This window comes from Balaenoptera ricei, chromosome 17 (assembly GCF_028023285.1).
Source record: "Balaenoptera ricei isolate mBalRic1 chromosome 17, mBalRic1.hap2, whole genome shotgun sequence".
NCBI lineage: Eukaryota > Metazoa > Chordata > Mammalia > Artiodactyla > Balaenopteridae > Balaenoptera > Balaenoptera ricei.
In genome coordinates this window covers 66,628,442-66,646,470 of record NC_082655.1, presented here as the reverse complement: position 1 = coordinate 66,646,470, position 18,029 = coordinate 66,628,442, and the positions used below count along the sequence as shown (strand labels likewise).

At 38.5% G+C, this 18,029-nt stretch overlaps 1 protein-coding gene across 6 annotated transcripts in view; it reads right to left on the bottom strand.

Annotated features, from left to right (window-relative positions):
- Positions 1-18,029, bottom strand: part of EYA1 (EYA transcriptional coactivator and phosphatase 1) — a 325,108-nt gene that overhangs the window by 80,552 nt on the left and 226,527 nt on the right. For all 6 annotated transcript variants that reach the window (XM_059902377.1, XM_059902373.1, XM_059902374.1 and 3 more), the window contains 2 exons: positions 16,921-17,003; positions 16,313-16,499 (listed from right to left, as the gene is read on the bottom strand). In XM_059902377.1, coding sequence (XP_059758360.1) covers positions 16,313-16,499; positions 16,921-17,003 — 270 coding nt within the window. The remainder of the gene's footprint in view (positions 1-16,312; positions 16,500-16,920; positions 17,004-18,029) is intronic.

The window sequence follows — 18,029 nt, the reverse complement described above, 5'->3', positions numbered from 1 at the left end:
TCACTACCATAGAAGACAAATGCTCACAGCAGAGCACGGACGTATATACATACACACACTCATTTAACTAACTTGCTTTTTTTTTTCCCCCAATAAAAGGGGAACAATGTTGGAAAACGTCTTCAAAAAGACCTTTATAGATTGTTTTTTGAAAGCAATCTTTGAAACAAGTCAATTTTAAAGCAGTTAAAAATTGGTCATCTTATCCTTGCCCTGGATCTAATCTTCCATTCATACTGTCCTTCTCTGCTGGAGTTTGAGGAATGAATGGGGAGGATTTTCTTATGTCTTTTCTTTTTAAATTAGTCATTAATGCCACATCTGTACTGATAATGGACTGTAAACTCTATTGCCGAGTTTCAATTTTTCCCACCTTCCCCTTTCCACTGTTGTGATTTGGGGAATTCTGACTCAGGAGACACCCCCAGCAAATGTTTTTGGTGATAAAGGTTTCTAAACAGCTCTGATGCATCTTCCGCTTTCTTAGAATGCTGCTAATACCTTCACCTCTTTCCATCTGTGATGCCAGCAGCTTCTCTTTTGGATTTGATCCTTCTTTCTTAAACTTCTGAGAGAAACGTAAACACGTAATGCTATCTTCTCAGGAAGTCCTAGCTCTGGCCAGTGCCCCTGGCCTACTGCCCACGGATGTGCTTGATCAGATTCGACTGGTAACTGTGTACCAGGCCAGCTCCATGGACTTGTGGCCTGAGCAGTCACAAGGGGCCCTGTGCTCAGATGGGCCCTGCACGTGGTTGAAGGCTCTGCTGTGTGGTTTTGAAAGTCTTGATCTATGAACAAAGGGCCTGCATTTTGTGCCCTAGGGCCCACAAACCATGTAGCCATCCTGCCTGTGGCTGCCACGAACAAATCCCTGAGCCAGTGGAGGAAACGCCACTTTAGGATTATATGCTGAGACAGAGCACCTACTTTGCGCCAGGCAACGTGCTAAGCACTGGGGACCCAACCGAGCCGGATGGCGGTTCCTGCCTTCACAGAATCTCAATGCTGCCTATATTCATGACATACTGAGGCGTCGCAAGCGACAGCATGGGACAGCTTGACCCTCAGGACTAAGTCTCCTTCTAGACTCAAGCAAGAAACCTGCCTACCTGCCCCCTCATTCACTGAAAAAATAGAAGTACCCGCTCTCCACAATTTCCATGCCTGGGTAAACACCCTGCCAGCACTTTTCAGGAACAGTCTCCTGCCCTCTTGTTAGGATGGATGAATTTCTGCTCTCCCAAGGCCAGCCCCTCATTTGGGCATGAGACCCCAGCCCCCTGTCACCTGCTTCAGCCAGTGTTCTTCCGGATCACTCACCTATGTATACAGGTTGGATATATTTCCTGCCTAAAAATACCCCCAAATTCTCCCTCTAGTTTCTGCCCCATTTCTCTATTACCCTATAGTGTACAGCGAAAATAACTGAAAGAATTGTATTAGCTGCATCAATTTCTTCTCCTCCCCCTCTCTTTTGAATCCATCCCCATCACGCTACTTTCTCCAACATGCCACCAGCATCCCTGCTCTGTCCAATCCAATGGCACAGTGTCGATTTCCATTTTCTCAAGCCTTCACCAGCATTACACACAGTGGATCACACCTCACTCGTGGATGCTTACTTCCCTTGGCCCCATGCCTCCTCTGGCTCTCTGCGTTCACACTCGCTGCCCTGCTTAACTCATCCAGGCACGTCAGCTCTAAGTGGCATTTGTGCTGACACATTTAGGCCCTCAAGTAACCTATGAACATCAGACTTATTTATCCAACAACTTACTTGCCATCTCCCCTTCGGATTTTGAACAGGCATCTCAAACTCAAACGGAAATCCTGATGTCCTCAACGCCACCTTCTCTTCCTGCCATTTTCTCCATATCGATAAATGGCAAATGCACTTTTCTAGCTATTTGGGCCCCAAAGCACGGTGTCACCCATGACGCCTCTCTTCTTATTTCTCACATTTAATCCACTGACAAATCGTGGTAGCTCTACCCTCTAATCCCCCTCAAGTCTGACTGCCATCACCACCTCCACCGCAAGCACCAAACCTGGCCCCCATTACATCTCACCTGGACCACTGGAAGCATCTCTTACTTGATGGCTCCGTTCCCCATCTTGCCCTGCCCCAGACCATTCTCTGCCCAACAACCAGACAGATTCCTTTTAAATGTCATGACATCTTGTCACTTTTCTGCTTAAACACTTCTCACCGCACTCAAAACAAAATCCAAAGTTTGCCCCATGCCCACATGCCTGCTGTGATCTGGCCTCTCTACCTCCCCACCCTCAGCCCTGACACTCTCCTCGGCCAATGGGCTCCAACCACACTGCCCCCCCCCCCCCGCCAGGCCTTGGTAATTCTGTTTCCTCTCCCAGAACACTCTTCCCCTAGATATCAAGGTGGCTCTTTCCTCACTCCTTCCGGGTGTCTGTTAAAATGTCACCCTGCTGGACCACTCTTCTGAAACAGTTCACCTGCCCTAACTCTCTTCTCTTTACACACCAGGTCATCCTTCCAGGCACTTCTGTCGACTAGATGCATTTTTATATTTACTATTGTCTGTGTGCTCTGGTAGAATGTAAACTCCCAGAGGGCACAGACTTCATTTTGTTCACTGCTGAGTCCCCTGTGTCAAGAACAGAGCCTGGAACATTCCTGAGGCTCAAAAAACATTTGTTGTTGAATGAACTAACAACCTGGCACATGGAACATCCCTGGTTCACAAAATGCACACGATCACCGATAATCCACAGGGTAAAATTTAATTTTAAACACTCTCTTAAGGAATGTGTCGTAAGTGAGTACTAATCAACGTGGTGTCACGCACTTTCAGGGAGGATCTGACAGAAAGAGAACTCAGACACACTCAGTTCCTTATTCTATCCTCTGGGTTCAGCTGACTTCATCCAGTGCAGAGCTAGGGGTAGACCTTACCCTTCACAGTAAAAGAAAAGTGAGGCCATATTTGGGTTGAAAAGTGGAGGGTAGACTGAACAGGGCTTCCTCTAGGCTTTGAGATGACTTCTCTCATTCTACCTGCCTTCTCTGCCTCATACACTTAACTGGACATGCCTTGACTTTTCTCAGAGAGAGCATCACTTCTCTATGCCACAAGCCTTGCTTTGCAGTGATGAGAACAGCGTCAGGTGGTCCAGCCTCTGATGGGCTCCTGGATGGGGAGCTTTGGCTGCCACCTTCTCCCAGAGGTTTGGGGCTGGGGGAGGGGAGCTGCCCAGGACCCAGGCTTGGCCACATCAATTATGGAACCTGCACTGACTCTGAAAATACGACCTTCTTCTCTTTCAATGTTTGGGAAATGATCCACCTATGGAGGGGGTGGATCCTGCAGGTTTTGGTCCATCTCCACTTTTCTTAACTTACAGGACAGAGCATGGAAAACTAAGCAGTTCAAATGTCATCACAGTGGACAGTGTAACCTACGAATCCAGACAGTATGATCTGAATGGGCGTGGTAAGTTGTCATTTAAACAATTATCTGCACATTATCTGGACTTCAGCTTCTCCAACAATAAAATGAGGATGACACCATTATGAAGAGTAGGTAAGATAATTTTATGCTGCAGTATTTTGTACGACGTGTTAGTGCCGTCGTGTGAAGTGAACTGTTCCAAGTCACCTCCCGGGATTCAGGTATCTTACTGGTAAAGACAGTCATAAAGTGATCTTCCAGCTTAGAAATGCTGTTCATCCTTCAGTGAAATGTAAGTATACTTTAAGTTTGTTCTGATGGAAATGATACCATCACTGAGCTCATTGAAAAGGGTCTATATCTCCAGCCTTGGATGAATATCCCTTCCCTATCCTCTGTCCCTCACTCATTCCCATCTTCTGATGCTGAGGATAAATTTTACCTCCTTTATTAGTTTTTTTCCCAAACACTTTACATAAGAAATCTCTGGTTCCTGCATTCTTCTGGAGCATTTTGCTGCTTCTCCTAGCACTACACTGTTTCAACTCAACCTTTCTTAGGTTTGACTGTTCACACAGAATGCTCCTTAAGGACAGAGAATAACCCTGTTGCTCTCTGTATCCCCACTGAACCTAAGAGTACTTTGTAATTAAGAGATGCACAATGATGAGCTAAGGACACGTTGGAGAACATCATCAAATCCTCATTCACAGGTGGCAGTAGAAGAAACCATGCTTTTTGCCCTTCCTTCAATACTGGAACAGGAACAATGTAACAAAATTTAATGGCAAGATTAAGGAATAAATCTCAACAGAAACGTGCTTCCTCTATAACCTTTCTCAACATCACAGCTGAGTCAAGGGAGTTAATTAGATGAACAAATGTACTGAAATGGACACATTAGGGAAAACACTAAATGGGAAGCTGGAAAGAAAAGCGATCCCTCAGAAAGAAAATTCTTAGAATGCTCAGAACATTTAAGATGTCATCGGGGATGGAAAAGAAAAGAAACTACAGAAGTTGAAAACGATGTCAGAGGTAGAGAAAATGAATTCTTACCTTTGGGAAACATATTACAATTGGCAACATGCTTCTTTATATAGATTAGCTGAACTGAAATGAATACAAGCCTATGAATTAGACGAAGAGGTATGAGACTCTGGGCAGAGAGAAGAAGAGATGGAGACACGTGTGCTCTTGGGAGGTTATTATTATGAGAATCCTGAAGAGATTTTTGTGCGTACATTAACCAAAATGGCAGCATTTCAAAGATGGTTGTAATGTAGTTTGCAAAACAGGTGCTTCCTGAGCATGAGTAGTTGTGGTGAATCTTTTCTCTGGCCCTTATTCTTATTGAATAAAACATTTAAATTCTTTATTTTATTTTCTGAGTAATTTACATCCTACCTTTCTCCAAAAAGGGTTTAAGATACCCACCAAATGTATACACAATAACTCTATAGCAGTCTTTTAAAACAATGAACGAGTGCATTAGACGAAACACTGGAGTGGGCAATGTAAATAAAATAAAGCTGGGAGGAGAGTGGTCAGCCCAGGTCTGCTTGCCCTAAGTCTGCAGTCAACACAGGCAGAGGCGCAAATAGTTCAAAGACTCATGGGGCATATAAGGTGAGACAAACCAATTTCTCTACAGAAACGAGAAGGAAATGCCTCATGGGACTGCTCATTGAGAAGGGTGTGTGTGATGCCAGGAACATACCCTCCTGGTAAATAAAACAGCAGGTTTCACAAGACTCTGACTCCTAAGGCTGATTACACTGGACTCCATATGGCTGACTCGGCACTTCAGAGCACAGAACATGAATGGCAGGCATCTTGCTTATCTTAAGGGTAAAACTGAAAATATCTAGAAGAATGAGGCCATTATTTACCCTTCTAGCAGCTAACAGAAGCAAGTTTCCACTTGGGTTCTAGACAGCAATGAGGGAGGAGGTTATACTGATGAGTTACTTGGAGGAAAGTGATTCTTGGCTGCTGGCTTGAGAGGAGACTTGAGCTTTCTGTTACTAAGTTAGCTGCACTGAGAATGGAAATGATGTTCCCCTATGAAAATTAAGAGACATGTCCAGGGACGATTCCTAGCTGGAAGGCCGCAGCCCTGAGGGAACGCCAGTGATGTTCCTCACAAAGCTATTTAGGACCCACAGAGACCTACAAAATAATGGGCCAACAAGCCTCCAAAGTGACATGCCAATTTTATACTGGGAGATTTTTAAAGTGGGAGCTATCTATCTTGGCAACAAACAAACAACCAACCTCATCAAAGCCTTGAACAAATTACATTACATCATATAAGACTCTCAGTGAATATTACCTCATCAAAGGATAAGAGAAGACTTGAAGAAACTTTGATAACTTCAAGTGATCGGTCATAGAACCCTCCCATAAAAACTTGTGTAAAATAAGCCAAGGCAAGTATACTTGTTGACCAGTCTCATAGAAGTAACCAGAAGTCAGAGACCAATAGGTATTAATTAATTTTAGAGAACTGCTTTGATTTCTCTATCTGTCTTCCATGACTATTTCTTCCCTTTCACGAATTACTAACGCAGGTAAATTAGGTCCTCAGACAAGGTCTAGTGACTAAATTAAGAGAACTTTATCATCGCAGGAGTCAGGCCATCATCCACTCTCCAGTACTCTATGGAACGACCTCGTAGAAACACCTATCATCCTTCTCACACGCTTCAACCTCTGGCTTAAATCCCCGACAGTCATTCTATGTGAAGAAAACAGGTGAGACACACTTTGAGGGCTTTACCTCTGAAACAACCACAATGTGCAACGCACTACAGTTATCTTCAAGAGGGGAGAACTCATCAGCTCCTGAGGCTGGGGACCTTGCCTTTCTTGTCACCTCTATGTCCCTGGCACCAGGCGCAGCGCCTGGCACACAGCAAGCATTTGTACATGTCTGTTGAACGCATAGCTGAAGAAACGAAGATCTGAAAGCCTAGTATCTGTCAGTCATTTTGCCGGCCACCACATAATTTCATTCCCTCATTCATCTTATACACAAGAGTGGTATTATCCTCATTTCATAGAAAACTGATACACTAAAGAGCTAAGTGATGTGCCTGGAGTAAATGACAGAAGCAGGATTCCAAGCCGGGTTAGCCCAACTCCGAATCCCTAGGTACCACTCCAGTTTCTCTCAATTATATTCCAAGGAAGTGTGTGGTGCCCAAGAGAAGTTCACAGATATGCCCTGTGGGGGTGGGTGGAGAGTGGTACCCAGGCAGGTGTGATTAGGAAACACTGTGCATTATATTCAATTCTCAGTGAATATTACTGTAGCAAAGGATCACAAAAGACTGAATGTAAAGGAACCCTGATAACTTTAAACCTGACAACTTGTGTCCCTAACGGATTCCACCTTGGAACTCATTATAGGACATCCCTCTCCATCTTCAGGAGATAGCAGTGCTGCCTGGGGCCGTGTGGATTTCCATACCACGTCATGTCTCCCAAGGCTGCCACTCCAACTTGCCATAGAGACATGTTGCTGATGGCAGGCCGCGCGGCTTTGGAAAAATTTAACCTTTCTGGATTCCTTATTCATAATCAGTAGAGTCAAAGTCTTAGGGAAAAGAATCTATAAGGTCACTTCTAACTTTAAAATTGTTCAACTGCTCCAGGTAAAGTTACTCAAGTGGATTTGTAGATTAGAAAAGAGTTGCCAATTTTCAAATCAGCTATGTTCTAAATATCTTTACATAAGCTGTCTGAAACTCAGAAGCTATTTTCTCACAGAAACAATGGTAGACATGATTTCCAAACCAATCCATGATCATCAAGTCAATCAATAATCCAGGTGAAAACTGCACACACGCAACGTAAAACATTAGAAAACTGTACTCAAATATCGGCAGTTACATAAAAGTGAAAAATAGAAAAATTTGTCTTACATAATGGTTCTGAAGAAAATGCAATTTTAATTTTATAAAGTTTTCTAAAGGGGGTCACGTAAATATTTTCAAAAGTGTTGGAAGATGATTGTACTGCGTTAAGATACCTGCTTTCACTTTAAAATGAATGGCTTCCCTTGAGACAAGAATATCATTATCCCTATACTTAACACTCATCAACCGTGAGCTGTGAGTGGAGAAATAAAGAAAAAAAGAAAAAGTTCACAAATAGAGAATGAGGTCCTTGCAGGGAAAAGAAAAGGGAAAGGAAAGGGTAAAGGGCTGTTGTGAATATCGTTTCCTAAGCAGGTCCACAGTAGGTAATTATTAAACAGGATAAATAGCGAGTAAGGACAGAACAGATGCAGGAAAGTGGAAGATAAGAAAGTGTACAACTGGTTGTAGGATCATTCAAGAGACCCACAAACTGATCTTATAATTCAGGAAATACAGTAAAAGATCACCTTAGATATATTACCTACCATGTCCCTATAATTTCAGACAGACCTACGTTATTTTTATTAGCAAGTAGAGCTCGTTCAAACATTGAACATATATTTAACTGAATGACTCCTAATAGATGGCTTTGCTGAGTAATTATGCTCATATATGCTATGAATAATTAAAGAAAATGAACACCATATAGCTACTACCTTTTGTGACTCTTTGTTTACATTTTCATGTTTCCGCTTGTTTGAAATCTCAGACCCAGTGGTTTTAAGAAGCAGCATGCTTTCCTGATTAGGAACTCAAGTTTGAAGCCAAGCTTCCAGAGGTTAAATCCAGCACTGCAGCTGACCTCTCCTTGGCTTCCCTTGCCTGTAAAATGGGGATAGTGATGACATTGCCTATTCTCTCGGACCTGGTAGAAACAAACTAAGTCATGCACAAACAGTGCTCAGAATGCTGCTTGGTACATAGTAAGTGCTCAGAATATATTCGCCATTGTTATATTTGGATATGAAATATAAAAAACAACAAAACTACATATTGACTTTTTCTCTGTATATTACTAAGAGAAAAATGTAGGGTACAGAATAGTATGTATAGTATTCTAATATCTTTAAGGAAAAAGAAAACTAATTAAAAGTATACATACTTGAGTATGCAAAAAAAAAAAGTGCTCAGGGGCAGGTGCTATGTCTATGTTTATATAAGCAAAGTGTATCCGTAGAAGGATATACAAGAAACTCTGCTGAAAGAAACCAAGGAGCTGGGTGTAAAAGATGAAAGGGGTTTTACTTTTCTCTGTAAACCCTCGTGGACCTTTATAATTCTGTCCCATGCTCTTTCGTTATTGTTCAATAAATGTAAAAGACATTCATTAAACTTAAATTTTTTTTTTGGCTATGAAGCTAGGAATAAAACTGATAGCCATTAATCATCAAAACTACCTTTATTGAAAAGTTAATCCCAAACTCATCCGCTAAACCATCCAAACCCAATTAAATGAGGGGGAGGGATGGCAAACACAGGTAACTTTCTATGTCCTTTTCCCCAGCAATCTCCAATTAAAAAACTGAATCAGTAAATGCTGATGTCCTTCCACTTAAACAAGAGAACTTATTACATTGATTTGTGTTGGCCCCATAGGATGCTTAATACCAATACTTTACAAAAACAATGACTCAATTAGCTACAAAAGAAGATGAAATAATAAATGTTTGGGAGGTTAGTGAACTAAACTAATTTAATTAGCTCTATAATATATGCTTTCTGATTTTTATTATTTATATTCAAATCATCTGTTACGTAAAAATATCAGAAAGAATGACATACTGGAATCCAAGTGTACTAAAATTGACTCTAAGGCATCCTGAGTTCATGCCAGCTAACTGAAAAAATTAGTGAAACCAGTAACGAGGCACAAAATGGGTAAATGCTAAAACAGTGAATTTTTCACTTCTTAGAAGGAAGTCCAAAATTCACAGGTACGGCAATTCATTTTTACTACATTCCTGGCAATATAAAAAAAGCGTGAATTTTATTTCCAAGAATTTTATATTCTCATTAAGGTTAACACTGTACATCCCCTGGGGGTAAAAAAAAAAAAAAAAAAAAGAAAGAAAACAAATGCCATCAAGACAACCAAACACAAGAACGCCAAACAAACATCTGTTTTGTTTTCTCACATCTCAATAGCCTGGCTATTTCAGATACAAATATTTGTTTTGCTGACAAATGTTTCTAAAATGTTAGTTAAAATTGTTTTGCTGAAATAGTTGCTTTTCGAGCTGAACAAACTGCAAACTCTTCCAAAGTCCACAAGGCATCTGTGGAAAGGAGCAAATATGGCCTAAAGATTTGCAAAACTGCTCACTTGGCAAAATATAGGAGTGAAAACGGAAGCTTATTGCAAACCTCAGTATCATATCTATAGCGAACAGACATAGACACGTTAGGTAGCATAGATGTGGCCCAAATGTCCTACATTCACAGGGAAGACGGCCGGCAGTTTAGTTTTTCATCTTGTCACACAGAATTCCTGTGAGAGCTCAGAGCGCTCCTGCCACTTTGCACAAGAATGTTCCCCTGTTTTTCATGCGCTTTGCTCTACTTTCCTGGGCCTTGGCAAGGATCAAAGAAGCAAAGGGAACAAATGGTTTCCCATGCATATTGAATTCCCTCTTATACTGATTTTTCCTCTGTCACTTGAAATTCAATATTGGCAAGATTCCTGTACATCACCTTAACCAGTAAATTGTCTGCACGCAGTCAGAGCATGAAAAGGTAGATTTCAACATCAAGTTTTTTGTAAGAAATTCAAATGAACAAATCCTTTGAAAAAGGAACTTTTCTATAGCATCCGTGCTAAAATTCGTTCCTAATAAATACATAATTAGCTTTTATTTCACATTAACCTAAAATGATTATTTATCATTTACTTTTATCCCTCTCTCTCTGATTGCTTTGTACTATTTTAAAAATACAATGTTACAGGTGAATAGCCCTTTCATAAGAATTTGGCCTCAAAATTCCAGATTAACTTAATAACACCTAACATTTAGTGAGCATTCAAGAGCTATGTGCCTCATTTTCCTCATCTGTAAAATGGAGACATATAGTACCTAATTCATGGGTATATTTATAAGGTTGAAGGTAATATAATGTAAAGCTCTAAACACAGTAATTGTGTTTTTACTATGTATTATTATTATGATCACTGTCATAATTATTATGAGATGTTCTAAGAGATTTTGGACAAGAAAAATGTTCTCAAGCCAAATTATTTAAATATAGCACAGTAACTGGATTACAAATGAGTGTTCATATTTTGACATGATAAAGAAAAACATTTTTTAAAGAATGGCTTAAGTGTTCTTTTGATAAAAATCAATTAAAAAATTCTTTCATGAATAACTCTCGAGTGGTTAAATTATTTTTTAACCACTTTTTTAAAAGAAGGTATTCAATTATGCTGGTAACAACATGCCTTAAGATTTTAGGGTTCAGTACAAGGAAATAATATACTCTTTACACTTCAGTGGCTAGGAGGGATGAGCGTTTAGGTATTAGCACAAAAGGGAAACATCCTAAAATGTCTTTTTCTTTTTTTATTTCTTACCTCTACATGTTTTTAAACATAGAAGTAAATCAGTAACTTTGCAAAGAAAAATATTTTAAAAAGAAATTTAAAATTTAAAAGAAATTTTTCTTTTAAAAGTTTAAAAGAAATTTTAAATGAAATCCATCATTTAAAAATTAAAGTAATATTGGATTTAATTTTAATATTACTTAGATTTGGATAAGGAAAAAAAAAAGAGTTGACTGTGACCAAAATTATCTTATATAGATAGTAGAATTTGAAGGGACCATGTAATACCCTTCTCTCAGAAACTAAACACATTTTCTAAGAACTGAAAGCCATTTAATTAGGAAGATGTGAATAACTATGGCTGTAACAAATGATTCTTACTGTATACCATCAAATTTCTAAGATTTTTCTCCAATAGGATGTTTATAAATATACACCTCTTTGAAAGGGAGGGCTTCAATGATAATGAAAATAAAAATATTTTGAACTAAATGAAAATGAAAAAAAAACCCCTATCAAATATTGTGGGATGCAACAAAAGCAGTGCTTAGAGGGAACTTCATAGCACTGTATGTGTATATTAGAAAAGAAGAAAGACTTAAAATCAATCATCTAAACTTCAAACCTTAGAAAACTAGAAAAAGAGGGGTAAATGAAATCAAAAGTAGGCAAAAGAAGGGACTTCCCTGGTGGCGCAGTGGTTAAGAATCCACCTGCCAATGCAGGGGACACGGGTTCGAGCCCTGGTCCGGGAAGATCCCACATGCCGCGGAGCAACTAAGCCCATGTGCCACAACTACTGAGCCTGCACTCTAGAGCCCATGAGCCACTACTGAGCCCGCATGCCACAACTGCTCAAGCCCACACACCTAGAGCCCGTGCTCCTCAACAAAGACAAGCCACCCCAATGAGAAAAGCCTGTACACCACAATGATGGGTAACCCCCACTCGCCGCAACTAGAGAAAGCCCACGTGCAGCAACAAAGACCCAATGCAGCCCAAAATAAGTAAATAAATGTATATATATAAAAAAAAGTAGGCAAAAGAAATACTAAATAACAGAGAAGCCAATGAAATTGAAAGCAGGAAAACAACAGAGAAAAATCAATAAAACTAAAAATTGGCTCTTTGAAAAGGTCAATAAAATTAATAAAACTCTAGAGGGTTAACCAAGACAAAAAGAGAGAAGATAAAACTTACTAATATCAGAAATGAAAGAGGGGGTCCATCATTAGCAAGCCCATGGACATTAAAAGGATAAAAAAAGAATATTATGAACAACTCTATGCCCACAAATTTTCTAGATCATAACATAAGAGAAAACCTATGGTTTGGCAATGAGTCTTAAGATACAAAACCAAATGCGTGTTCCATGAAAGAAAAAAAAATGATAAGATGGAGTTCATTCAAATTAAAAACTTCTGCTCTGCAAAAGGTAATGTTAAGAGAATGAAAAGACAAGACACAGACTGGGACAAAACAACATCTGATAAAGGACTTGTACCCAAAATATACAAAGAACTTTTAAAATTCAACAATAAGAAAACAAACAACCTGATTAAGAAGTGGGCAAAACATCTGAGCAGATACCTCATCAAAGAAGACACACAGATGGCAAATAATTACATGAAAAGATACTCAACATCATATTTCATTAGGAAAATGCAAATTAAGACAATTAGATACCACAACACACCTACTAGAATGGCCAAAATTTGAAAACTGACACCACCAAACCCTGGTGACAATGTGGAGCAACAGGAACTCTCATTCTTGCTGGTAGAAGTGCAAAATGATACAGCCACTTTGGAAGACATTTTAGCAGTTTCTTATCAAACTAAACATACTTTTACCATACAATCTAGCCATCAGACTCTTAGGAATTTGCCCAAATGAGTGAAAACATATGTCCATACAAAAACCTATACAAATGTTTATAGTAGCTTTATTTATAATTGCCAAAATTGGAGGCAACCAAGATGTCCTTCAACGGGGAGTGGGGAGGCTGGCACTGCTAGCTGAAGAGTAGGCACTATTTTCTTGAATCCAATAAGTAAATTAAAACATTGGTGAATGATCAGATAAATCTTACTATGTTTCTCAAGTAGATGGATTCTTACATATCTCCAGATGATGTAAATTGTATTTTATTAAGACAGTCAATGCATGACTAATGAACTCATTTTTTTTAAATGAATGCAAAGGCACTGTTTTTAGTTTTTAAAATTTGAGAGTAAGCTTTCATATGCAAGTTATGTTATTTTTAATGTATTACACATGCCTAATGAAAGGAGGATAAAGTTTTCAATATTTAATTACAAACATATTAAAATAAGTTTTGAACTTAAGATTCATGGGGAGGTACATATTTATAAGTAATACTGCATAATATCATGGACTTGGAAGATTACTATTGTTCATACCAATTTTAAAATGCACAATTAAAAATAAATGAGTCCCTACATGTTTGCCCTGAAAAAGCCTTACAAGGCTATCTTATTTGTTCATTATGACATAACGATTCTATGACCAATAAAGAACAGATATCATAAAGTATGGAAGAACTCATGTACTGTGGATTCATCTGTACTGCATAATTCCATGAAACTGAAAGGCAGAAACCTGGTCATACATAAGATCAGATAATTGACTAGAATTTAACTTTCCAGTTTTAGAAAATACTGACTTTAAACCCAATAGACTATTAAAAGAAAAAAAACACCTGAAATAACTTCAACAAAAACAGACTTTCATTATTTTAACTATTTTTTATTTCAATCTTGAAACAAAAACATTAGGTTATATGTAATAAATCATTCCTTCTAATTCTTTAGTTTAATGATTTTTATGTACTTCATCACCAACACTTACTTTTCATCAAGAAGTATAAGTCTATAATTTTACACATGACTAGTAAGAAAGTTAATGCCAAACAACTTAGGCTGAATCCACAATCTTACCACAAACGTTTAAAAAAAAAAAAAAAGACTAAATTTTCCTTGAATTTTTAAAGTAATCCACATTTCTTTTTCAATGTGTAAACTCACTGAACTTTCCACTCCTATGTAAGACAAGAAAGGCTGATCCCTACACAATCATTTTAGTGGGAAGTGGTGAATATAAAAAAATCTGAAAAATATTATTTTCTCCCCATTTCAATTCTTTCCTATTCTGTAGCCATAAAGATACTGAAATTGAAATAAGTACCTAAAACGCTAAGCATTTATTCAAATAAAACCTAAGATAGATCATTCAATCTTAAAATAAAATTATATATACCTTTCAAAAATTATAATTTCGCATTGTTTCCCATCTGGCGTGGCTTCGTGTCCACTCATCCCCACTCTCTCACACAGCATCCCTTTTATAAATAAAATTCACTTAGAACAATGTCAAGTTTCAGAGATAAAGTTTTATGATATGTCCAAATGGCCTTTTTTTTAAAGCTCTAATCAATCTTAATTTAAGAAACATGATTAAGTCTTCACCAGTTTGTTTTATTCTGTTCTCTTCACAACCAAAATGTCATGAATTAAGTAAAATTATTCTGCTGTCTCCTTTTCTCAGTCTCTTATTCCACAGACCCTAAAGAGTTTTTCTATTTCTCATTCACATAGCTATCCTCATTTCAAAATTCCTTTTGGTCCTTGAGAAGCTTGCACGACCCAGATGGTTCACGTAAAACACAAGATATCCCTAAATTTCAGCAAGCTATTATCTTTCCTCTTGATACCTATATGAAGTTAATGTAAGTAGAGAAGAAAATTCTGCAATAACTTCTACAGGACATTCAGTACCTTCTATAACAAAGTTTATTTAAGTGGGATTATATAGATGTGAAATCTAATTAAAAGACAGAATACATACATGAGGTTCTATGAATACTGTTTTTACACATGTGAACTGCGTGAAGAATGTTATATCAAGCGAGTTTTTTAAAATAAAGGTAAATGGAATAAGATAATCAAAGATAAACATGTTTAGAGTGGAGATGCGCAGGTAGCTGTAATGCAAGATTAAGAATGATATAACTTCCTACTCGAGAATAAAACAGCAATTGCATGCATTTAAGAGAAAAGGCAGAACAACTAAACACTTAAAGGAGTTTTCGGGAGGGTCATCTGCTAAGATTTACAAGACAACCCTATAGTCAAAATTTAAATTAGCATCCATTACATTTTTTTCCCCCCACGATTTGGGATAACCGCCTAGAATTAACACTGTGATCACATCATAGAAGTGAGCCTTACAATGTAAGACCATTTTAACCTGACGTGGCGGGCTTTGGCTCTAGGAATAAAAGGCAAAGGAAAAAAACTCGCTGCTGCTTTGAGGATAACAGCTCACCTCTAATCCATGAAAGGAAAGACTACATTTTTAAAAAGTTAAGGATGCAAGAAGTGCGAGAGAAAATGTAAGAAACCTAGTTAGAGACCAATTCAGGAAATTAAGCATGCAATATTAAGAGTTCCAGAAAGAATTAATGGAGGGGAAGAAATATTAAAAACATAGCAGAGGGCTTCCCTGGTGGCGCAGTGGTTGAGAGTCTGCCTGCCAATGCAGGGGACACGGGTTCGAGCCCTGGTCTGGGAAGATCCCACATGCCGCAGAGCAACTAGGCCCGTGAGCCACAACTACTGAGCCTGCGCGTCTGGAGCCTGTGCTCCGCAACAAGAGAGGCCGCGACAGTGAGAGGCCCGCGCACCGCGATGAAGAGTGGCCCCCGCTCGCCACAACTAGAGAAAGCCCTCGCACAGAAACGAAGACCCAACACAGCCAAAAATAAATAAATAAATAAATAAATAAAAATTTTAAAAAATAAAAACATAGCAGATAAACTTCCAGAGATGGAGAGACTTGCATTTGAAAGGGCCCCTCAAAGGTTGTGCAGGAGTACAAAAAATGCCCGCCCTCAGATACATTGTTAAAAAATTCACAGCAAGTCATGAGGGGGAAAGGGTAGGCCAGGAGAATCACCATTTTCCATGATCAACCCTTTGATGCTATTTGATTTTTTTGAAAAACATTAACTGTTTCACGATGATAAACATTAAATTCGAGGTGATGTCATTTATCTTCATATTCATATGTCAACACAGTTATAATTATAGGTAAGCATTATAGCTAAACATTTATACTTATGCATCTAAAAAGCTATACATATTTTGAAAATTGAGTATAGGTACGACTAAACAAAATCTCTATTTCATGTACTTCTGAAGTTATACACTTCGTACTAAAATTTTTAAGCAAGTAAAAATAAAGCTAAGGTCACCAGCATGCTGCTTGACTTAAGGCCTTGCCAAAACTTGTCAAAGGTGTGCGACCACTGTCGTGAATATAAGACTGCGGAAAAATGCATTTCAACCACCAGAAACATAGCGTGCAGGACTAATAAAAATGCACGTAATTACCTGCTGCGGGATCTGTCACTGCTTGGCTGGTGATGCCAGATGGTGGTTCCTGAAGCTGGTAAGTGGCATTTGTGGACGGCGTCGTTGGGCTGCTGTTGCTACTTGTCATGTAATGTGCCGGGTACGGCGAGCTGTTGTAATACTGTGCATACTGACCCTGGCCGAAGCTGGGATACGATGGATAGTCCTACCAAATCAAACCACACAAGAGCAACCTGTCAGAATACGGCTGCTGCTTAGTGTTTTCAGAATGTAACCGTGAATGTGTTTGCACTTCCGTCTTCTCTGACTTCCCAAAGGGACACACAAGCACACGCTGGCTGAAGTGAGCAGACTTGCAAACCAGTTTTATGTAAGATCAGATTCCCTCTTCATATTTCTATTCCATGATTTCTAGGTAAAATTCAACCAATCTGAGAACCAAACAACTCACCATATAGGACCGCTAAAGAGATTTTTAAAGGAGGAAAAAAAAAACAAAAAACAACTATTAGAAGGCTTAAGAAAGGTCTCGCTTATAGTGTAATATAAACAAATCTTTCTTTACCTAAGAAAATCATCTGTTGCATTTCTTTAAATTTCAGAAGTTAAACGGCTTTGAAAATTACCTGCTGTGAACTGTTAAATCCAGAGGAATTCGTGAGTGAATTATTTCCTGTATATAATCCCGATGATGTTGTAAAACTGCTACCTAAAACAAAACGAAAAGAAATATGGTTGACTAAGCCATGCCAAGTAATGTGCCTATAGGAAATTATTATTTAGATAAAGCAGGGTTGGAGCTCACTGCAAATGCGTTTGGTTTATCTTTGAAACCAGAATCCATTGCCATGGCTAAAATTTTGTTTTCTTAAAATGGTCGACCATTTTAGTTTCACTATACTACAAAGAATTAAAAAGTAGAGAGGTTTACATTTCTCAGGACATGAGGAACTCATATAAACTATGGACAAAATTATACATTTGTGCAAAAATATTAGACACCGAGCTTTCCATTTCAATTTGTAAAACACACCAGGATTTTTCATATCTTTACATTAAATATGCTTATTGTAAAGTAACAGGATCAGATTGAATGATCTTTGAAGTTCCTGCTAGCTCAAAAACTATGATGCTACTTCCAAAAATGCAAAATGCTTTCCAACTCGTACTTGCCATCTGAATGGCCACCGAAAAAGCTGGTTATTTCATTTCACAGAAGAATGAAGGGAAGCACTTGAAGTATTTGATAAAAACAAAGATCAAATAGGAACATGACCAATGTTTTATGTATTACATGTGCTGTGTAGGCAACACCCTGTTTGTTGAATGTCTCTGCGTCAAAAGATACAGCAGGCGTTGTGCAGGATTCAAGCCAAAGAGCAAATCTTAGTCCCCTCCTTCAATGGATTTACTATCTTACTGTTTAACCACGCAAAGTGACAACACACCATTTTTTTCTTGAAGTATAGTTGATTTACAATGTTGTGCTCATTTCTCTCGTACAGCAAAGTGATCCAATTATACATATATATACATTTTTTAATATTCTTTTCCATTACAGTTTATCTCAGGAAATTTAATATAGTTCCCTGTGCTCTACAGTAGGACCTTGTTGTTTATCCATTCTATATGTAATAGTTTGCATCTGCTAACCACAAACTCCCACTCCATCCCTCCCCTACCCCCCAACCCCTTGGCAACCACAAGTCTGTTCTCTGTCTGTGAATCTTTCTGT